Raw genomic sequence first — 24,392 nt, 5'->3', positions numbered from 1 at the left:
CCGTATTTTAACTACATTTTATCACTTGCGCTCGAGGCTCAGAGGAGGGAGTTGTTTTTTGGTGATGACTCCTGAGGAATGCGGTCCTGGCACGTCGTGGTGAAGCGACTGAAGAGAGCGCATCTGTTCCCTCAGAAGGGCGGCTCGTTAAACTGCCAGCGTTTATTGACACCCTGAGACTGAGCGGAGAGAGCAACGGGCAAGGGCGCTCGGTGGGACAGCCAGCAGTCACGGGGTCCACTTGGCACCTGTCGGACGACAAATTTACTCGTACAGGGGACGACTATAAAAAAGTGGGCAGATTTACGCCCGGGCTGGTGACTGGGTGTCGGCCCGGTTTGGATGCAAGATCTCGGGTACATGTGTTTCTGTACATTACTCACGCACCGTTACACAATTTTCAAACACAGACATGTAGATGGCTCACAAAGCCCTGATCAGGAACCACACGGAGCACAATAAAGACACAGGACTGGGACAAAAAGTGCCACACACACACACACACACACACACACACACACGTCTCAAACTAAACCATCTTCGCTGACATTTGATCTTAAAGTATGAGATGTGTGTGTGTGTGAGCTCATCCTCCATTTTCTGTTTCTCCGCCCACCAGCTTGCGGTTGTCGCTTCCTTCTCAAAACCTGCGATGAGAAGCTTTATAGCACGAGGCAGTTATCATGATATTACATTTTAAGATCGGTTATTACTATTTATTACGGAGCTTATAATGACACCCAGTACAGCTGTGGACCATCTCACTCACACACACACACACACACACACGACCCCGAGAGGTGAGGCAAAAAATTATAATATATATAAATAAAATGAATTAAAAAAAATCCAAATAAATAAAAAATAAGACAATTTCACATATATTTAGGCATTTTTATTTTTTGAGTAACAGCTGAGAACAAATTAATAAAAAGAACTGATTAGGTAAAAGAAGCTTGTTTGGTCTAAAAAAAAAAATATATATAATAATTATAAAGAATTAAAAAAAAAAAAAAAAAAAAAACAACCACAACAACCCTGGGGAACATGACTAACATTTAACAGCTGATTAGAAAATAAAAAAAAAAGGTTAATGTGAACACGTCTGTTGCTTTCTTCTCTAACGTTAGACCATCAAAAAAGAAAAACAAACAAAAAAAAATAATCCACCCAATGTGAACATAAAGCACAACACTTTTCTGAATATAATAATCAAAAAGACAAACATGCTTTAAACATCAGTGTTTAACACAATTGAATAAAGTGTAATTTTTTTTTTTTTAAAAAAGACAACAACAAAAAAAACAACAACACAGGATTGAAAGAAAACAGAAACGAGGAGGAGGAGGAGTCTTTGTAAGACTTAGCCGTGAGTGGTGTCGTCCTCCACGAAGTCCTTGGCCTGCTCGGCGGAGATCACGTCGATGTGACTCACCTTAATAACACACCAAGAAAACAGAGTTAGAAACAAATAAATAAAGTAAGAATTGCCTCCTACACACTGGAGTGTCGTGAGAGAGTTGGTGGAAAAGCGCTCGTCACCTTGTTTCTGAATTTGACTCCGTAGAACTTGTCTGCCGACTCCAGCAGCTCGGGTCTGAAGGTGGTGGTGATGAACTGTGCGTGTCCCGCCAACTCCACGATCATATCTAAAGCAGTGGGGGGGGTCAGTTATGAATCGTGATTCTTTTAGGTGGTGGATCACAAACCACAAACGTCACATTATTAAAAATCACACACGCGCACACACACCTCTGATCTGCCTTTTTCCTCCAGACTCTTGTGAGCAAATTAGTCTCAAACCCCCTCATTACACACCAGACTCAAAACACCGGCGGCGCTAATTAGTCGAAAATCACATGAAGCCCCGTTTTAGAAGGCGCACACACCCACGAGCTCCAGCCGCTCCACCCACGCGCTCTTGCTGTCGAGTTTGAGACTTTGGAGGCGCCGTTTCCTTTATAATCCTACAGACGGTACGCTCTACTACTGACACGTTCTCATCCCGTGTGAGAGGTAGGAATTATTCAACAAGTGTGTTTAGAAATAATAATTATGGCGGAGGCCAGAGATACGCGATACTCAGTTGAATCTTTAACTCTTGTACTGTGGAACCTTGGATTGTGAGTAACTCAGCTGCCGTTGGTTTTGCAAAATGAGTGAGGTCTTGATAGTGTCACTTGTACAGTCAACATCCGTGCGTGTGTGTGTGTGTACTGTGTACTATAACATTGTGACCACGTGTGTGTGTGTGCGTGTGTGTGAAGCATTATTATTTTCTATTTTTTTTGCGTGTCCAAGTGTAGGAACTGTTTTTTAGTAATTGTACAACAACGGCCTCCATGCGAGTAAAAGGTCTGCATCAGGGAGCTGAATCTGTTTAACAACAACGCAAAAATCCTACAATGTGATTTTCTGGATTTTTTTTCTCATTTCTCTTATAGTTGAGGTATCCCTATGAAGAACATTACAGGCCTCTTTCATCTTTTTAAGTAGGAGAACTTGCACAATTGGTGGCTGACTAAATACTTTTTTGCCCTAATAAATATTTCGCATTAATTATTTTTATATTAAAAATTTTTGGGTTGTGGAATGCAATCATCTGACTTTTCATTATTTCTTATGAAAGGGGAAAATTCCCTTTGATGTACAAAAGCAGACTTCCGGAACGAATTACGCTCACAATAGGAAAAAAAAAAGGTTCCACTGTATCTGAAGTTAGTTAAAATTGTAACAAAATCGGGGGAAAATGTAAAATATACAACTGTGATACTTATAGACACTATATAGCACTGAGGTATAATGATAATACGGTATAATCATGTGACTGAGGTAATTCCCGTCCTCAATATCTGAAATACAGTACAGAGGAGTGTAAAGATACCTCAGTACTGTAATATATTGTTTTTGTTTGTTTTTAAAATAATATAGACACAATACAATCTGGCCAAAATACATAAATCACAATAAAACGCTTCCTAAATTAAAAACCATCATGAAGAGATGACGAAGATTACACCCGCTTCCCCGCCTCCGCCCCTCTCCCCACACGGGTCTCACCCGACACGGCTTTCCTGTGCTGCGCGTCCAGAGCCTGGTCGATCTCATCAAACAGGTAGAAGGGGGCGGGGTCGCACTTCTGAATGGCGAAGATGAGGGCAAGCGCCACCAGAGACTTCTGTCCCCCGGAGAGCTGCTGCATCTCCCTCATCTCTCCCTGCTTCCCCGTGAAGGACACCTGAGACAGGAGACGGAGGGACAGGGTGATTACTTACACCATCATAGACATCACTACTGTACATCCGTCACGGACACGGGGAGACGCTCTTACTCTGATCCCGACTCCGGTGAACTGGTCCACGCTGGGAACGCTGCTCTGTGAGGCGGAGCCCCTCTCGCTGTCGGCTCCGCCCTCCCCCTCATCCTGAGACTGCCCCCCCTCGGCGTCCCCTTTCTTCATCACCAGAGTGGCTTTGCCCCCGGGAACTAACTTCTGGAAAACCTCGCTGAAGTTCTTCGACACCTAAAAAGAAAAAAAGATATAAATAAATAGATAAATAAACCCCGCTCACTAACACGTGAAATTAAACTGGACCGTTACCGCCTGTGTGTGTGTGTGTGTGTGTGTGTGTGTGTGTGTGTGTGTGTGTGTGTGTGTGTGTGTGTGTGTGTGTACTCACCTGCTTGAACGTGAGCTGGATGGCTTCGTATTTCCGCAGCTCCAGGACGTTCATGAGCTCCATGATGGACTTGTAGCCTCTGTCCAGCTCGTCCTGCCTCTTGATCAGCTTCTCCTTCTGCTCGGAGAAGTTGACGAACTGGTCCAGGGCCTTCTTGTTCACGTGGCTGTACTTCTTCAGCTCCGTGTTGCACTGCTCCAGCTTGCGGAAGAGCTACGAGGGGCGAGCAAGAGACAAAGTTTGGATCGTCGTACCGCTTCACGTTTTTTTTTTAAGCCATCGTTATGGCAACAGTAGGAACATTTGTTTATTTATTTATAATTAATTCTGACACCGAGTCCACAGATGACTACAAACTACAAAAGGAGAAAACCTGCTCAATAAGGGGTTCGCCTCAGGAATCTCCTGATTAATAAATACATTCAGGTAGACTGATGGTCCACCTATTAGTTTCACACGGGGGGGGGGGGGGGGGGGGGGGGGGGCAATTAATGACAAATAAAATGAAAATATAGTTGCAAGCAAATGATGAGCGGACACAAGCACCTTGTGCCAATTTTATCAATATAATGATTCTATCAAAATTATACAAATATTACAATTTCCCAGATTTTGTTACAATTTTAAATCTTTAAAAGAGTTTAATGAGTAATTAAATGTCAAATACGAGAGTTAAACATTTAACGGTTAGCACGTATCTCTGTCATCCGTCATTATTATTATTTCTAAACACCACATGGGATGGAAATTGGTAAATATTTCAGTACATAAAAAAAAAAAAATTAAAAACTCAAAAGCTCCAGCGCTCGGGACAGAATCGATAATTTCTGAAGCTGATCAGCGACCAATCAAACTGGAAATCAGACGATTCTGGTCACGAACCGATCGACCAGTTTATTTATTTTTATTTTTATTTTATATATATATATATAAATAAAAAAATGTGATCCTGAATCAATATTTTCCCCCCATCTTTAATATTTAACAAAGTCAGCAAGTTTTAAATGCTATTAACAGGTTTCACCAAGTTCAACTAAAACTAGCTAGAAGTTAGAATAGAGTAGAGATCGTTTCAAATTTTATTATCTTTTTTTTTTTTTTTTAGAAATGGAGAAGAGCACTGAGCCGCTTCTTGGAAAATACCAATCAAAATTTAATTTAATTTAGATAATAAACAAAAATTACTGCTTGAACTCCTGAAAACATGACCATCACCACTTAAAATCATTTACTTTTTAATACTCAAGTGCATTTTAAAGTAGCAATATTTACCTCAAAATAAATAAGCTTCCACTTTGAGCAGGAATGCAAGATCATTGTTCATTTTAACTTAAGTAAAATAATTGTTAATGTGTGTATATATTAAATTTTATTTAAGTGGAAGAAGCAAATTATCCAAATAACAGTCAGTGGTGACCCTAGAGCTGTCACAGCGTTGTATATTCCAAGTTAACATACTTCTGATAAGCGTTAGAGAAATAAATAACACGTAAATGAGGTGTGAGATCAGTCAGAAAGAAAGTAAAAAAGAAAAAAGAAAAAAGAAAACTCATCTACTCATGAGACCATACGCTCAACGTGGACTATATAACACTATAGACGTGACCTCAGAGGTTCTCTCTCTCTCAGAAAAAGTTTCATTTAAAACCGTTAAACTTCTTGTACGATGACGAGGAACTGGATCTTTAAACGGTACAAAAAGAAAAGGGGGCGGAGATACATTAATAGACTGTTCATAAATAGTGTTTTAACACGCATTCTGACTGATATTTAAAGCCGCAAGTATGAAAAAAAGTACAAAAAAAAATCTGTCAGTGTCCTCGTCACACTCTTCATACGGACGTTTATATAATGAGAGAGGAGGATAGAGGAGGGCTTAATAAGGGTCTGAGTCACCTCTGTGTAGGTGTGTGTGTGTGTGTGTGTGTGTGTGTGTGTGAGGGGGGTCATCTGAGAGATGGGGAAAAGAGACTCAACACTGCAACCGGATGTGATGACGGTCCACAGTGACGTGAGACATGACAGGGAGACGTGGAGACGTGCGAGAGGCGTCACCTGTTTGAGCGTGAGCGTCTGGTACTTCTCGAAGGCCTCCTGCGGCAGGGAGCCGAGCTCGCGGATCTTCTTCATGCACTCCTCCTTCTTCTTCAGGAGCATGCCCTGCCGGTTGGTCATCTTCTCCAGCTCCTTGGTGTCGTGGTTGATGGCCTCGTTCTGCTCCTTCTCGATGTTCTTCCAGCGCTCCATGCTTTTTATGTGGTCCTTGATCTCCACCTCGGTCTTATCGATCAGTGTGTCCAGGTCTGAGAGAGAGAGAGATTGAGAGGGATGATTTATACACAAGTTCCTCAAGTTTTGTATTGTTATAACAGCTGATGAATTTTTTTATCTACATACTCACCCTCAGACCGGGCCATAGTGTCTTTGACGCGTTTATTGATACCGTCCAACTCGGATGTAGTGGCGGTGAGGACGGTTCCTCCTTCGGTCTCCCTCAGCTCGTTCAGCTCCTACAAAAACAAATACACCACATCAGTACAGGTCGCCTCCTAATTCCGTTCAAGGAGCACATTGTTTGTAAGTCCGATTTGTTCTCAAGTCGGACAAAGTAAGTCTTATTCGCCTTTGAGACGAATATACAAAGTACCGCATAATGATCCACTTGACTAAATCTCTGTCCACTTTCCCCACACTGCCATCATGTGGCCAAAAACCGTAACCGCGTCTAAGGAAATTAATCTCATGCGTCAAATGTAACAGCGTTGTGTCTTCGCCTTAAAATCAATCGCGAGGGGAATCCCGGACACAATTTTGTCTCAGAGCTGTTTTCCACTGTATTGGACTGTGAACTCCTTTGTTGAGGGTATTCCTGAAATAAGGATTATTCAACATCAGGACAGACATTTTCTATCATGGTACTTCCGGACGTTGAGGCCGACTCATTTCTCCCATGCGCGTGCACACACAGACTTCAGACATTTTATACATTCACTTACACACTGATGTACAAATATTGTATTTAATTGTTAATATTGGTATCTGGTGCACTGCAGTGTCTATTTTTTTTGTACAATACACGTGAGTTACGTAACTCAAATGTTCGTAACTCGGGGAATACATTTCGGTACACATTCTTACGATTAATTTCTTGTTAGCATGACCCACCTGTTCCACCTGGTCCAGGCGTTTGCGCAGGTTCTCGTTAAGATACGTCTCCACCCTGGTCATAATGCCCTCCAGTTTAATTCTCTCGTTCAGCAGCTGCCTGTTGTCCTACATTTCAGGAAAGAAAAAAAAAAAAAAAAAAAAGATTACGTTTGTATATGTACCGTACGACGCAGAGCTTTGGGGAAAGTCTGAACAGCAGGCATTAGAACCGTTAATAAGAGCATCTACAGCCTCCTCGTACCTGCTGAAGTTGTCTGATCTCGTCGTTGAGGTCGTCGACGCGGCGCTGGTCCTCCAGGCTGAGCTGAGAGAGGAGGTCGGTGCCGAGCTCGGCCTTCAGTGACTCACGTGTGCTCTCCATGGCGTGCAGACTGGCCTCCAGACTCTGAAGACTGCGTTGCTGTAGAGGACAGGAAGAGAGAGAGGAAAGAAGGGTGAGGAAGAGGCAGAGAGAGTCTTGTGTAGGTGGGTGTTTCGATATTCCACTCTCTTATCACCAAGACAACTCAGAGCGTGACGGTAAAACGTAAAGCTCATTCTGTCTAACTGTTTCTGCTTTATTATAAGCTTTGACATTATAGAGGATATATTTGGAATATTACTTAGCAAAGTATTAGGATTCATCTAATGATCCATCCTTTGTCTAACATTTTGTCCTGTGAGCGTCTTTACAAGACGAGCAAAATGTTTTAATAAATTTTAACTTGTTAAACGAGCGAGGTCTTAATAAACGAGTACGATAGTACGTATACGCTTTGTCTGCTGAGCGTCACGAGATCACAACTTTGCTAATGGTTCTTTCTCCCTTGCCCTGTGGGATTGTGGGTAATTGACAAGTCCTTCTCCTCTCTCGACTCACTCACACCAGACAAAATTCTTTTCAAAGGTAAAGTGCAGGTTAATCTGTTTTATTTTTACTTTAACTTTTTTATTAATTATTTTTATATAAATATTTTTAAGTTGTGGAATTAATCAAGTTTCCATTATTTCTCATGAGGGTAAATTCGCTTTGATATACGAGTGTATAAAAATCACGCTCGCAGTCCAAGGTTCCACTGTACACAATAATGATTTTACACAAATGTCTAAGTTTGTGCATGATTTTCATATTAGAGTTGTATTTTCCCAAATTTTCATGAGCCATTTTCCAGGATCAGCTTTAAACATGTGGGACACAATCTAAACAAATCTTCTTTAGAAAATCTTTAAAATCTTCTTTAAAATCGTCTTTAGAAACATCGAGCACACATTCTCACGGGCAGTTAAAGACTGGTTACAGAAAAAAAAGGAAAAAAAAAAAAAAAACACACGAGGAAATAAATAAACACGACCAGATGCAGGATTGTTTTTGTAGCTATTAACGGCCCTCTGTGTAGCCGAGAGACATGTGGGTGTGACGAGGGGGAGCCGAGACACAATCTGATGCAGTGATGGACTTATTTATTTAGGAATCATCTCGTTGTTTACTCTCCACCGATCACGCTGACAGATCAGACACAGACGAAGCAGCATCTTTGTGTTTATTTTTTCTGTGGTTTTACCTTTGGCATGAAGGTTTTCTCCGACTGCTGCCTCTTCTCCTTCAGCATCTTCATCTCGGACAGGATGCTGTCTCGCGAGGCCTTGAACTTCCTCTGCTGCGTCTCTATCTGCTGCATCTGGTTCATCAGCTGATCGATCTCGTTGTTGATGCGTGCGCCGGAGTTAAGGCTTCATCCGTCATACATACACACAAACACCCAGACTACTCCTTTACTCAGGAGAAGCTAAATAAATAAATAAAGCTTCACCTATTATAGCAAGTCACATCTATAAATACACACAGACAATTCATTTCACGGTTATAAGATTTCTGCAGGTTTTTTTTTTAAGGTACAATTCATCGTCGCGTCACACCACCATGAGGATGCAGAACGGGTTCCTAAGAATAGTGCAAACAAAGCAGAGCAATCAACACAGACTGAGAATGGGATATTTATTATTGAGAAAAATGAATAAATAAAAAGCCGTGCTCCCTCCTGTGTGTGACTCACTGCTCGAGTCGAGGACCGTCTCTGTGTTGTGTTAGTTTCTCTCTCTCTCTCTCTCTCTATATATATATATATATATATATATATATATATATATATATATATATATATATATATATATATATATATATATATATATATATATTTTTGCCTTTTCAAAACACCATGAGCCTGTTTTATGCAAACAATTCTCAATTGCACAAAACCGTTTTGCTCATTTTATTTATTTATTTTAAATTTACATAAAAGCTATACATAGGAGACAGAGAGGAACGTCACGTCACGCACGACTCGCATAGAAGATCGGCATTAATCTAGCTTTGGATTTCAGTCATTGTTTTGTCAGAATAAAGAGATTTACAGCAAAAAAATGTTTTTAAATAAAATAGCATGAAGGCGGAAAAGTCTAAAACATACAGCGACAGGAAAAAAAAAACAAAAAAAACAATGAACTCCTTCAATCAATATATATATATATATATGATGGCCGCAGAGTCTCTGTTCAAGGCTCCCATCTCCCGCTGTGAACGTGTTACATCAGTTCACTTGTAACTGCAGTGCGAGAGGAAAAAAATTTATATAAAACAACTTTTTTTTTTTTTTTTCCACAAAAGACAAAAGAAGAAAGAGCACCATGTGATGATTATTGTTTTGGGTTTTTTGCCGTGATCTGAATCACAGTGTTCGTACAAAATGTGAAGGGATACTCTAATTAAGGTAAAGTTTTTTTGTTTTCTGTTAAATTACAATAAATTATATATATATTTTTTTTTATTTCCTTTTTAATAAACAATTTCACATTCCTTCCACTAAAAGGCACTTCGCGTTTTTAAATCTATTATCAAGAAAAGCGTTAAGAATTTTTCCCCTTTGTTGCAATATCTTTCTACACCCCCCCTCCCCTTAAAAAAAAAATACACACACTTATTTTTTCACTTCCTCCAAGTTAAATGCAAAATGTGGGTGATGCAAATGAGCATACATGATGTAAGGCTGCTGAAATCTAATGAACTGAATTAGGCATGTCTCTATGTGTGTGTGTCGTACAGTAGTGGCGTCTTTAAAATAAAAAATCGCCACTTATCATCTCTCATCTGTCTTTATTTCACTAGTGTCTAAAAACGTTTCCCCGCTGTTGCACCATCACGCACGCTCGCGAGCCCTGCAGCAATGCATCATGGGAAGGATATGTTCGATGTTCCTGCGGAGGTTCTCGTTGAGTTTGGCCTCCAGCTCGGAGAGCTCCTCCTCCGCCTTGCGCATGTCCTTCTGGAGCTCCAGGCGAGACTTTCTGGTGTCGTAGTAGCCGCCGGTGAGAGCGCCGCGGTGACTCACCTGGTCTCCTACACACACATAGTTAATCTTTTACACCTTCAACAAAAGCTGTGAATTATTCTTCAATCTGACAGTAAAAACGTGAGGAGGAAATTAAACGTAGACGTTAAAGGCGTCGCACCCTCCAAAGTGATGCAGTCCATGGTGAAGGCTCGGGCCAGCTGTGTGGAGACCTCCATGCTGCGACAGATGAGCGTCTTCCCAAACACGTGCTTGAAGGCTTTATCAAAGTTCGGGCTGTAGCGCAGTTTGCTGATCATCGGGATGGCGTCCTGGAAAAAGTAACAATATCAAGTGTTTATAAAGCTTTTACAGTTCACTACAAATCGTCCCAGCGTAACAAAAAACAAAAAAAAACAAAGAACATTTTAAAAATTGTGCTCACGTTGGTCTCGGGGTAGGCAGTGTCCCGGACGTCCAGCTTGCTGAGGGGCAGGAAGGTGACCTCTCCGGGCAAGTTCATCTTGTTAAACTCCATCAGGATTTTCGTGCTCACCTCGTCAGTCTCCACGATGTGGTAGAACAATCTGAGACACACACACACACCACACATCTATAATATCAAGTTGATTGTGTAAAGCTGCTTTGGGACAATGCCAAAACAAATAAAATTTAATTGAAATTGAGTTGAATTGATGCACCTGAGAACTTACTGACTGCCTGTGAAAGCCGAACAACTAAACTAAAGTTAAAGACTTGAAATTGCATCTTCTTTCCCTTTAAAATGATCAGGTACAGGTCATCCTTGACTTACAAACGAGTTCTGTTTACAAGTCTGATTTGTTCATAAGTCAGACAGACTGAGTTTTATACACCTTTGAGATAAATATACAATATAAACCATACTGATCCACTTGACTAAATCTCTGTCCACTTTCCCCACACTGCCATCATGTGGCCAAAAACCGTAACCGCGCCCAAGGAAATGAATCTCTCGCGTCAAATTTAGCGGTGTTGTCTCTGCGCCTTTAAATCACGAGGGGAATTCCGGACACAATTTTGTCCCAGAGCCATTTTCCACTGTATTGGACTGGGAAGGAAATTAGGATTAGGATTATTCTCCATCAGAACAGCTTTACAGGACAGACATTTTCCATTATCGTGCTCCCGGACTTTCACTTACACACTGAAAATATTGTAAATAAATATTGATATCTGGTGCACTTTAGTGTCTATTTTTAATACAATACACGAAAGCTACTTGCATGAAGTAGGACTGCGGTCTTTCTGTATCTGCGGGAAATTCGTAACCATCATCCCTCATGCAGCTCTAATAATCACGGTCAGTGCTTTGTATCTCACCTGGTTCCCGCAGTCACCTCCACGCAGGTGTAAAAGGCGGGCTCACACTCGAAATTGTTCATGACGATGCCGTGGTACCCGTTAATGACGTGCTGGTTGATTCCTTTCCGGCGGAAATGTTCCAGAACCTTGTTGATGCTGTCGATGCCGTTGAGGATGGCCTGAGGGACAAAACGAGTTTTTTTTAGCACTGGGTAAGTGACGGACATTCAACAACGATGGCGATCTGATAAAACGAGAGGGATTCCAGATTCTGATTTGTTTCTGTATTTAATTGTCACACTCGCGGTCATGGTGGCTGTGATACCGTAGTCAACTCAAGCTGTGTTATATCCAGCAGTACAGCACTATTAAATCATACACTGTCTCACAGGGCGTATAAAAAAGATCTTGTCTTTCGCATCGTGTGGAAATTAAAAAGCTGTTTAAAAAAAAACTACAGATCTCAAATACTTATTACGGGTCAGCCAAATCAATTTAGGTTTTGTGTGTGTGTGTGTGTGTGTGTATGTGTGTGTGTGAGACCTTTCCCGTTGCTGCACGCAGCAGCTGCTGTTTCTTCTCCAGGTCTTCTCTCTTAGCTGCCAGGGCCTGCTGCTCTGCATTCTCCTCTCTCCACAGGTAGCTACAGGGGCAAAACAACACAAACACACACACACACACACACACACACACACACACACACACACACACACACAACAGGAGAGAGAAAGTCAGCTCATGATCACTTGTACTTGACGTTCGGTCAGGGAGGCCTAAGGTTCCCCAGGTCTCATGCTACAGTAAAGCATTACACACAAAAACACACACATCACTGTGATTACATGTGTGTGTGATTTATTAATAAAATGGGGAGGAACATTTTTTTTTATAAATTCAGTGATGAATCACGTCTCGCTACACTGACTCCAAAAAATAAATAAATAAATAGATATGAACCGGTCCAACGCCCAGTGATTATTATTGGCTGTTTTTCAAAAACAGAAACACATTTTTATGGTGTTACGTTTTCTTTTTTAAAATTACTTTTAAAATCTTAAAATCCTCTGATCTGCCTTTTTCTCCAAACTCTGTGAGCGAATTAAACCCACTCATGACACACACAGTCACAAAACACCGCCAGCGCTAATTCTAATTAGTCAAAAATAGGATGTGTTATAACAAACATCTGGGGGGGAAAAATTTAACATTGAATCTGTAATAATAGTGTACGGTGAGGTGATTCCCGTCTCTGGTAGGTAAAGCTTGTGGTACTGCAGTATTACTTATTGTATAATAAGATGTACAAGAACACGAGTGAGAGAGGATGGACAGGAGGAGGAGGAGGCAGAACAGCGAGCTCTGCGACTCCGAGGTATCGGCGCTCGAGTGAGTCACAGGCAGACTGGAGCCGTCAGAGAACAACACGGACTTGAGCGATATGAAGGCTGGACCCGAGGTCAGCTGCCACTGGGTGTTTTAGTCACACAGCTCTGGCAGTCACTGTGTGTTTGTGTTATTCATGAGGTGGGGGTGGTGGAGACGATCGCTTGCTCGCTCACACTTACTTTCTCTCGCTCTGCAGCTCGTCCTTCCTGTTCTTCACCTCGTAATATTTCTTATCCAGCTCCTCCACGCGGGTCTTCACTTCGTTCAAGTCTTGGTCCAGTTTCTAGAGAGCAGAGCCAAGAAAAACACACACACGTCAGTGCCGATTCAATTAACATCGCGATTCTATAAATATCACGACTCGATGTTTACATCATTCCCCCAACCTATCTGTTAAAATTTTAATCCTTTAAAAAAAAAGTTTAATGCCCAATTAAAATGTCACCTGTTCCTTATAACATTTGCTTCCTCGCTTAAAATCCAAACGCAGCATTTAAACTCTACAAACTACCTTCAGATACGTGAGTTTATCATTTAACTGAGTAGCTCAAATCTCCGTCCATCAAACTTTTAAGCGAATAATTCACCCCTACTGTATCACACGGGATGAGGATGTGTGAATAGTTTAGAGTGCGCCACCTGTAGGATCATAAAGAAACAGCGACTTATTTTTTTTATTGCCTCAAACGCTACCCCTGGGCCAGGGGTAGCTCAGTGGTTAAGGCATTGGACTACGGTTCGGAAGATCCCAGGTTCAAACCCCACAACCACCGAGTTGCCACTGTTGGGCCCTTGAGCAAGGCCCTTAACCCTCAACTGCTCAGATGTGTAATGAGATAAAAATGTAAGTCGCTCTGGATAAGAGCGTCTGCCAAAATGCCTAAATGTAAATGTAAATGTCTTAAAAACTCAAAACTTAGATCGCGTGGCTGTGAGGGACTCTAACGCGAGCATGCGGGGCTTCAACTGATTCGCGCTGGCGGTGTTTAGTGAGACTGATGTAAGTGTGTGTAACGAGTGGGTATGAGACTAAATCGCTCACAGAGTTAATCACAGCACAAGACAATCTCAAATCATAACTGAATGGATTTCTTCCCCCCCGTTCCTATTAAACACACACACACACACACATTACAGTCTAAACATGACCCGTACATTGTACTGCTCCAGGTTCTTCTCCTTGTTGGCCTCTGTGTCCTCCAGGTCCTTGTTGATGGCAGCGATCTGTCGTTTCTTGTCATTAATGGCCTGGTCGAGGGACTTTAGCTCCTTTTTGATCCACTTGTCCCTGTCCTCTTTGGAGGTGAACTGGCTGCCTCTGCCCTGCTTGGCGTACAGGTCCGTGCGCTCCTGAGTGGCCTGGGCGAGTCTAAGACCGGGAACAGACAGGGAAACACGTGGGTTAGTACCGTTTCACTGAGTAATTCTTACCTTCATGTCTGTTCAGAGGTGCATGCATGATTTTTTTTTTTTTACTTTAATCACTTAAAATCAGCCAACACATGGGCAGTCGGAAGTCTCTCAAGCGTCTGAGGTGGTAGAGACGCTGTCGGGGCCTTTTTCACCACGGTGTTGATGTGACAGGACCATGTCACGTGGTCCAAAAGTCACGTGGTGAAAAAGGTGACAGCGTCTTTACCACCTCAGATGCTTAAGAGACTTCTGACTGCCCTCCAAGGTGCTCAGGAACTTTTACTCCTGCACCATAGAGAGCATTCTGACGGGAAACTTCTCAACCTGGTTCGGAAACAGCGCCATGCAGGACAGACGAGCTCTACAGAGGGTGGTGCGATCAGCAGAGCGCACCATCCGCACCGAGCTCCCTGACCTGCACTCAATCTACAGCAGGTGGTGCTGGACCAAGGCCAGGAAGATCGTAAAGGACCTCAGCCACCCCAACAATGGACTGTTTGTTCGGTTGAGGTCAGGAAAACGATTCCGCTCCCTGAAAGCCAACACAGAAGAGACGGAGGAGGAGCTTCTTCCCGCAGGTGATACGGTCTCTCAATCACACCACCACACAGTACTGACCCACACATATGGTTTTTACACACACACACTGGACATTTGTTTGCACTAGTGGCCACTGCACAACTACACTACGTGGTCATCAAATGACTCCATTACAAGTCACTTTAAAAAAATCACTTTAAGCATATTTGCACTGCATAAGTCACTTTTAATATGTGGATTGCACTACCATGGACATTGCCATTTTTTTATTACCATTTATTCGGCTGCTCTTATTGTTTTACATTTTTTTCATATATTCTCCATATATTTTCTATATTGTGTATTTTTGTGTACAGTTATTTTATTTTTAACTTTTATTTGTATATTTTTATTTTATTCTTCCCTAGTTAAACTTACCCTTTATTTTATTTTTCATATTTATTTCCTATTTATATTCTTTTATTCTCAAGTCACGAGCAGTTGTCTAAGCATTTCACTGCATATCGTACTGTATATGACTGTGTATGTGACAAATAAAAAAAAATAACAATAAAAATAAAAATAAAATATTCCTTATAAAGTCACAAAATCACACCCATCCTCATTGAACCTTTGAAGACTCACTACTCAATCTGTAATGAAGATTTGAAATTCCAACAGGTGTAAGGACCTGAGGGGTTTGTAAGGGATTTACAAATATAGAGTGTACACAAACACACACATGTTTAATGTTTCTGTTAAATAAATAAATAAATATGGTTGAATAGATTTTCATGTTGAAATGAAACCTGAGAGAGACCGCTTTGTTCCCGTTCTCACCTTCACCCCCCTGTCTCGTCACTTTACAGAGAGACCGCTAAGCGTAAACTTGCCCGTCCTGAAGAGCACCCTGACTGGTACAACAAGACTCTTACAGCCAAGACTCCATCAGCGTCAAACAGACGTTACTCACCTACTAACCAGCATCGTGTCAACAATTTCACATTTCACCTTTTTTTTTCCCTGGAAAATATTTTGTTTATATTCTTTGTACTTCCTGTTAATTAAGTGACTTGATGTTGCACTATGCCGAAGAAAAGTAAACTGTAAATGAATGAATGAATAAATTAATGAATCGAACCCAGGACCCTCGTGGTGCGAGACGACGGTGCTAACCACTACGCCACCGTGGCAATAAAAAACAAATGAGTAAATGTTAAAATAAAAATACATACATGAATAAATACTGACTGAGGAGGAGCTTATAATGCAACACAACAGAATTTGTACAAGCAAAAAATTTAACTTTAATCTAAAATAGAAGTAGGTCACATGATACATTTACTCTTCATACTTTGTTAATACCATGCCAGTCAGTTTTTTTATTTGATATTAAACCTGAATACGATGTTTAAGATTAACTTTAAAACTAAAATTGGATTTACTTTTTTTTTTTTTTTTTACTTTTTCAAAAGTGTCAACAAAATAAAAGTTCCTCACACGAGTAGAAGTATTACAGTCTAATAAATGTGTTTTACATGAACAAACACTCTCGTGAATTTTCTCTTGATATTAAAAGTGTGTAACTTTCGATTGTCCCATTTTACATCTTCTATAAATGACTTATTAAAAGGAATTGCAAGTTTTGTTCCGACATCAGGATTTATTTCTATATACAGTGAAACCTCGGATTGCGACTAATGCGGTTTGTAAGTGTTCCGCAAGACGAGCAAAGATTTGTAAGAAAATTTTTGTAAGAGAGGTCTTGGTTTATGAGCACTCTTTCTCTCAGCTCTACACAGAAACACTGAGCTGTCTCTATTCTTTTTAAAAGGAAAGTGCAGGTTAATTTGATTTATTTTTACTTCATCTTTTGTGTTAATTATTTTTATGTATTTATTTTTTTGGGCTGTGGATCAAATAAGTTGAGTTTCCAAAAAATTCCATTTGGTTTACAAGTGTTTTGGAATACGAGCCACTTCCAGAACAAATTATGCTCGTAGTCCAAGGCCCCACTGTAATTTGTTATTTAATTCAATTTTACTTGTATAGCACGTTTAACCACCTTCATTGCCACGAACCGGCTTTTATACAATCAAAAGTAAATTATGGATATTTGTCCAAAATGTGAATTAATCAAAACGATCAGCTAGATTAGATTTAGACATCGATCCCCTTCTGATTGAAGTTTATTTTTGACATACACATAAAAAAATATGTTACAATTATTTGACTCTAAAAATGACTTAAAGGACTTAATTTTAAAAACTTGGGATTTCCACGATTGTTAAATGATGTGTTTTTATATTTTCTCACGCGTCAACACAAGATTCTGAGCCTTGTCGTTATTATTATTATTATTAGGGAATTCTTTCGAGATGAGGATTCAATGAACTTCAAAGCCAAGAACAGAGTGGTTGTTTGTGCAGTAAAAAGCGACCTTTGCTCTGGGATACATAAAAACACTGACCCACTCCATCTCCCCTCCCAGTTAGTTAATGAAGTGAACACCGACGTCACCTTGCAATGCCTCTCTCCTCTTTTTCCTTCACCGTGTTGAATTTGGGCTCGGTCTCCTGCAGCTCCTTCTGCTTCTCCTCAATCTTCTCCAACAGCTTTTGCCTCTCTTTCAGCAACCGTTTCTATAAAAAAAAATAATAATTATTGCATGTTACTTCAGCAGACCTAAAGTTTTCAAGGGTTCTTTGTTTTAATCCAAGTTCTACATAGATTAGTTAAAGAACAAAAACAAAACAATAACATTGTATATATAATTTTTGTGCTAACGATACTTTAAAAAAAGAAATTGCTGCAGATGAAAATTCCTTATATTTAACTCTATAAAGGATTTAGGATTCTTTATATATATATATATATAGGGTAAGATATAGGGTTTAAAAAAAAAAGGCTGACTGCTTTCTGCACAGGTGGGTGTGTGTGAACAGCGCCAAGAAGGAATCGCTGACTGAGCCAAGCTGGAATCACGATCGGCAAACTTTATTTAAAAAAAATAAATAAATAAAATAAATAAATAAAAAAAAATCCTCTCCATCTCCACATCATCAATCCAGCACTCAGCCAGGACGGGATACTGGGCATCATGTGTACTTCAGTGTGTATCTCTACATCTCTGTGTGTGTGTGCCTGGACCACTGCCGCGTGTGTGTGTAGTTTGTGACGCAGACGGGGACTCTGTCGACCCTCTGTTATGTATTTCCTGCCAGCACTTCCCACAGCTCCCGCACTTTCTGCAACAGCTTCATCCACACTGATGCAAATCAAAGACACGCATGAACATGATCGATACGTCGATAAATATCATAAACAATAATAACAATAAACCGTGTACAGACGCATACATGTTCTGTGTTTTTTTTATATAAATATATGTACACACATAGAAAATGGATTACAAGTACCACCTACAACATCACGACTATGTTTCTGAGGCTTGTATATTTATATATATATATATATATAAAAAAACACAACACACACATATATATGTATGTATACGAATTATGTAAATAACACTTTGAATAAATAACACAATAAACAACTTCTTTCAAGATCAAAGCAGCAGCGATGTGATTCATCCCGTTTTTTTCTTTTTTTTTCTTTTTTTTTTGCTCCCCATCGCTCTTTTTCCCACTGAATAGTACGAGTGAAGGTGCACTGGTGTGTACATGAAGTCCTCCACTTTCTCACTTTGGTTATTAGATGTTTTATTTTAAAGAAATGGATATCTGGGCCTTAATAAGATCATATCAAAGGTCACACGAGCCTGGGCAATCTCTCTCTCTCTCACGTTAAGACTCTGAAGGTGTTTGAAGAGGCAAAATGTAACACAGCTTCCTTATAATCCTGCATACGGTACACGTTTTTATCCAGAGTGAATAACTTCTAATAACAAAACTGTAATGCAAGAGACATTTTCTAAGAACGTAATCTAAGAATAATACCGACTGAATTTTTTTTTTTTTAAGTTTAGCACTACAGTGACATGTGATACTTATGTGATATTTATGACATGTGACAGTCATGACCACACCCAGTTTTTTTTTCCTCTCAGAGCAAAATAATGTTACAGTCGTTCTGCAACAGCGTTTAACATTAAACTATATGAACTCGTTATGTTTATCATTTACGCAATTAACAGAACTCGTAGTCACTGAAAGAGGAAATAATTATGACCAATTAAGAAAACCATTGGTCTCTTAATCCATATGTGTGTGTGTGTGTGCGCGCATGATTGCTGACCCTCTGCTCGCTGTTTCCTGCCAGCTCGTCCTGCAGGTCTTTGGCTTTAAGCTCCAGTTTGGTTCTCTGCTTGATCTGCTCCTGCCGCTCGGAGCTCAGCTGCTCCTTCTCCTCCTTCATCGCAGAGATACGAGCCTTCAGCTCGCGCACGACTCGCTCAGTCTCCTACACACACACACAGATTGAGAAAATCAGAGATTACATAACAGCACTCTAGAGCAGTGTATAAACTATGCCACACTGTTCGACACCCCTACGACGTGAAGCTCTGACTGCTTCAACACGTTACCTCCACTTTGTCTCGGGCGTCCTGTTGGGCGTCACGTAGCTGCCTGGATTTGTCCCCGCACGTCTCTCTCTTACTGGACAACTAAAACAGACAATGCTGCGAATTAACTACGATAATATATAAAATAAGTGATTTTCAAACGGACCCGACACGATGATAAACTCCGCCCACCTCGTCCAGCTTGGCCCGAGTCTCGTTGAGCTCCTGGTTGTAGATGGTGTACTCCAGCGCTCTCCTCATCTTGTCCCACTTCTGATACTGTGCCAGCTCTTCCTTCTCGTCCTCCAGCGTGTGCAGGCGCTCCTCTATGTACTTCAACAGCTCGTTGATCTTCTCCCTTTTCCCCTCTGCAAGCGAGTAAACAAAAACAAATCCCAATTATGAAACACGTTCATGGTTATATCATGCGAGACGAAATTCATTCAAAAGTTTTAAAAGGTTTTGAAAACTTGGTTCGGTTTTGGAATGAAATAACAAATAATGATTAAAAAATAAAAATAAATAAATAAAAAGTGCGCATGCCCAAATTCAAACTAAATATGTAAATAAAACCAGAATGAGGGTGTAATTTGTTTTGAACATGATGGAGGTACGTTGTGTTCTGCACCAGGGGGAAGTGACTACGCCGTCTCCTAATCACCTGCATAATCGTCCCAGAGTCTATTTACACCTGGTCATTTCACGCTCGTCTCGGATCTTAATTGCATCCTGAGAACATTGTAATGACGAGCGCTCGCAGCCAAACTCGTCTCCGACCGGCTGTAATTGATGTTTTATTTAAAAAAAGAAAAAAAGGAAAAAAAAAGGAAAAAAAAAGGTAATAGGTGTCTACGAGTATACGTGCGACTGTGTACGTGAGCCTCTCATTTTTTCTTTTAGGTCACCAACAGCCACATAAGCGTTTTACTGCACATCACACTGTGTACAGTTGTGTGTGTGACGAATGAAAATGTGAATTTGAATCGTCACTTTGATGTTGACCGGACAGTTGTGACCGCTTCCGTATTATCCGTTGTGGATGGCGCAGGTTTATTACCCGTCTCCTTCATCAGCGAGATACTCTCCTCCTTTCGCTCGTCGTACACCCGGGTCCCCGCCACCTCCCTCAGGAGCTTCAGACGCTGAGAGTCAGGAGCCGTCGCCATCTGGTTGATCTGAGCACAAAGCAACGACACCAATGTTATGACATCACTACAATTTGATACACCTACTAGAGCTAATCTCAGTCTGTAGAACTTCACGAGTGTCTGAAACATCTTCGAAAAAACATCAGACTAAGGAAAAACTTTACACTTTAAACTTAAAGACTTGAAATGAGTGAAGCATATGGCGTGTACTCAACCTGTAAATGTAGAACAATTTTAATGGCTACTGACGTAGTTAAAACATTTAATATTTTGTGAAAAGTGCTGGATAATAACATTGACAGGTTTTTCCCCCCCCCCACCATCGTGTACATCTTTTCCAAAAGTCATACTTAGTCACGTGACACGAAGACGCAAGCAAACACTAAACAAAAAATAAATAAATACTGCAAAGGTTTGGCGTGAAAAGTGACGATGTTAATCAAAGTAAAGACTTCAGAGTTTAGAGATTTACTCTGAAATATGTAATAAAGTAATTCTATCAATTATATTCTAAAAATATTGTACAATTTTAATCGAATGACTTTTAATGGGTGCTTCTTTTTTAAGATATACACGATATACATTGCCGGGGGGGCAACTCATAGAAATCAGCAGGTACTTTGTGTTAATGTTACAGTATGAACTTGCTTGTCGTTTGTTTTACCTTCCCCTGCTTTACGATGTAGTAAGGGTTACTGCGGGAGAATCCTGCGCTCTCTAACAAGTTCATCACATCGTTCTTCCTGGAAAAAATTTTAATAAAAACACACGGTCACCTGACAGGACACACCAACATTACCCAAATTTATTTTTTTTAAATCCCACAGTACTCACGTCACCATCTTCTTATCGAGGAAGTACTGGTCCTTTTTGGCTCCGATGACGCGACGCAGGGAAACCTCCTCTTTATCAATCTGAGGAGAGGAAGCACAAGTACATCACACACGCAAAAACACCACTAACAGCTCACTCTCCATCACACACACATTACCGAACCAGTGTTAAATGCTGAGAGATTTTTTACCGGAAGTCTGTTGTCAGAGTTGTCGAAAATAATTTCCACAAAAGCGGAGATGACTCGGGGACCCGTACCCTCCTGCACACGCACACACACACAGTTATGTTTACAGAGTTTACACAGTTATGTTTACATGGTTCGGTAATTATTATTACTATTACTAAAGTTTTAAGGCAGTACTGACGTGCAGGAGGGCCAGACGCTGTTCGGGACGCAGGTGACTGAACTCATCGCTCAGCACAAACTGGATAGCTGCAAAGGAAACAACAAAGTGTGTCAGGAGAAAAATTATACTCCACATATACACACACCATCATGTTATGCAAGCATTCCCTAATATTACAGCAACATACTTACACTACCTACATGAATAAAGACTCGAGTTAACACAAAGACTCACCGTAAAAGAAGTTACTCTTCCCAGATCCGTTTCTGCCCACTGTCATAAAATAAAATAAATAACAAATGCAAAGTAAAGATTATTCATTTCAGCTAATCCAAGCACCTGATGTCATGAATATACCACATGCATTCATCGCGTCCTTAAAAAAAAAAAAAAAAAAAAATATATATATATATATATATATATATATATAACTTTAAAAAAAAAAAAAAAAAAATTATTAGATGAGATCTGACTCACCGATTACGTTGTGCTTAGAGCTGAAAGGGTCGACCACAGTCTGGTCTCTGTAACTGCGGAAGCCCTGGATGATCACCTGATCAATAAACACACAAATTAGTTTAGTTTTAGTGAATAATAAAAAAATAATAAAAAAAAACTGCTGCATGAGTCAGATGAGATACACTGGCTGTAAAATCTGTTGTAACACAACTTGTATAACAGTAAGGCATTTTCAAAAATAGCAGCAACAAATACTGTAATTCTGTCTCTTTTACGGTGGACATGAACATTTCCGGTGACTTCGTTTTGACAAAAGTGGTGCGACACGGACGGGTGTGAGGAAGGAGTGTTAATGCTAGAGACGGTGTTGTCTGCTGTAGAGCTTAAAACACGTTTACTACACGGCACGTCTGAGCCAAATCATTCAAAAAATCATCCCAAAATCATCCCTGTCCACGAATGTTTGGGGACTTCACACAAGTCAGAACTAACAGCTAAAACTCTAGAAACCACATACAGAGCTTTCGTTATGGTTTAAGAAGAATTTTTTAATTCAAATCAAAAAGCGATTAATAATGGTTTTTAAAATAATTCTGTCGGTCATTCAAGTCAAACCAGGACTTGTGGTGAAATTTCTCATGAATGAATGAATGAAGGCGTGTAAGATAAAGACACTTACAGAAGACAGTACAATCACTAGTCTTATAGGAAACCGTACGTCCGCGCGACCATCCTGGATCAAGGTGGCTCTGAATTAACGTCCAGCGAGTGGAGTCTGACCCGTGAAAATCGTCGGATAACTTACTACCGAATTATTACAGTAACTTGACTGGAAGTTATTGCCACATCAACCGTACAGTCCTACTCTCACTTTTCTTAGTCTCTTTATAATAAATACAGGTGGCACACGCCGAAATATATTTACACACTCTCATCTCGTGTGGTAGGAGTGAATTATTTGCCAAGTTTGTTTAGAAATAATAATTGTGGCAGATGACAGAGTTTCGCGCTGCTAAGTTAAATGTTAAACTCTTGTTTTTGAGGTTAGTTTATAGTGTTTAAATGCTGCACTTGGTTTTTAATTGAGAAAAGTAATGGTATAAGGAACGGGTATAATGGTATAAGGAATATAAAACTATAAACTGTATGTTATGTACACATATACATGTTGTTTTTTAGGTTTATATGTTACCGTATTATATTTTGGTCTTTCAACTCCTAACACACTAGTTTAAAATTTAATTGTCATTTTTACCTGAAATATTAGTAAGTTAAATAGACATAAATGTAACCAAAAATAATAATACTGCAATAATAAAAATATACATACACAATGCTTACTATAAAGGTTTATTCCCAATAGTGTTATTATATAAAAATATAACAAACTGACTTTATGTGCGTTTGAAATTTACCACGAGACAAGAAAACACACTGCTATCAGCTAATAAACAATATTAAAGTTAAGCTAAGTGAGATCTGAAAAACAAATTATTAATAAATAAATAAATAAATAAATAAATAAAAAAAGAACTGTCTCAAGTAAATACTAATATTCGGGAATATGTTGAATAACTTTAAATTAAACGAAAATCTGTAGTTTGTTGAACTAAACCCAGTTATACTCATTAATACTCACGTGAACTTGTCACCTCAGAGACGTTACTAGCCAAAACACGCGCGCGCTTCTTCACTTCTGCTGTTAGCATTAGCATTCCCCTCAACTGAACGCGTTAGCATAGCGTCAAAGCTAACATTCACACACTTTACAGACAAATTAACTAAATCTACGCGTATATATATATATATACATACACACATCATTTTTTTTCGTGAAAATGGATGCCTAGATAAATATTTTATTTAAAACATGACAGACATAGGAATTAGCATTAGCATGAAGCTAAGCTACAGCGGCTAGCATCTCCATTCACTTCACCTGTTTAATGTACATGGTTTCGCCTTCAGAGATTTAGCTTCCAGACCCCAAAAACACGGAGCTCCTCACCCTCCTCCTCCACACAGGGAAGAAGGGTTATGAAGAAAAAGAAATAAAATATGGTGCACTTTAATTAATCCAGATTCTGTGCATGAAATACAATTTTTTTTTTCTTCACGTAAACAGAAATAACAAAGAAAATGGCGGAGGGGGCGGGAAACCCCGGATCAGCCCACTGTCAGTGCGGCGCGGGGGGAGGCGGCGGTGGACCAACTTCATCCCTGAATAAATTCTAAACATACTAATACACTTTCATAAA

The 24,392-nt window shown here is 40.0% G+C and overlaps 1 protein-coding gene across 1 annotated transcript; it reads right to left on the bottom strand.

Moving 5' to 3' along the window:
- Positions 1-1,008: 1,008 nt before the first annotated feature.
- Positions 1,009-24,268, bottom strand: smc3 (structural maintenance of chromosomes 3). The gene is made up of 29 exons (XM_053492501.1): positions 24,074-24,268; positions 22,153-22,228; positions 21,910-21,948; positions 21,694-21,761; positions 21,516-21,587; positions 21,326-21,405; positions 21,156-21,234; positions 20,401-20,518; positions 19,536-19,711; positions 19,365-19,445; positions 19,076-19,240; positions 17,336-17,457; positions 14,039-14,252; positions 13,063-13,166; positions 12,041-12,140; positions 11,516-11,676; positions 10,599-10,740; positions 10,335-10,485; positions 10,071-10,221; positions 8,390-8,543; positions 7,090-7,248; positions 6,846-6,953; positions 6,082-6,190; positions 5,736-5,983; positions 3,681-3,893; positions 3,332-3,523; positions 3,061-3,238; positions 1,543-1,649; positions 1,009-1,435 (listed from the first exon to the last, which is right to left on the bottom strand). Exons 1-29 carry the CDS (start codon positions 24,086-24,088, stop codon positions 1,364-1,366), a joined length of 3,654 nt encoding a protein of 1,217 aa, XP_053348476.1. The 5' UTR covers positions 24,089-24,268; the 3' UTR covers positions 1,009-1,363.
- Positions 24,269-24,392: the final 124 nt, after the last annotated feature.

The sequence above is a fragment of the Clarias gariepinus genome, chromosome 3 (genome assembly GCF_024256425.1).
Source record: "Clarias gariepinus isolate MV-2021 ecotype Netherlands chromosome 3, CGAR_prim_01v2, whole genome shotgun sequence".
Taxonomy (NCBI): domain Eukaryota; kingdom Metazoa; phylum Chordata; class Actinopteri; order Siluriformes; family Clariidae; genus Clarias; species Clarias gariepinus.
The sequence above is the reverse complement of the archived record's forward strand: the minus strand, read 5'-3'. Positions and strand labels throughout refer to the sequence as shown.

Coding starts and splice junctions, on each gene's coding strand:
- smc3 (XM_053492501.1), bottom strand. Junction 19,241..19,364: donor ACGCCCGAGACAAAGTGGAG/GTAACGTGTTGA, acceptor GTGTGTGTGTAG/GAGACTGAGCGAGTCGTGCG. Junction 1,650..3,060: donor GCACAGGAAAGCCGTGTCGG/GTGAGACCCGTG, acceptor CCACTGCTTTAG/ATATGATCGTGGAGTTGGCG.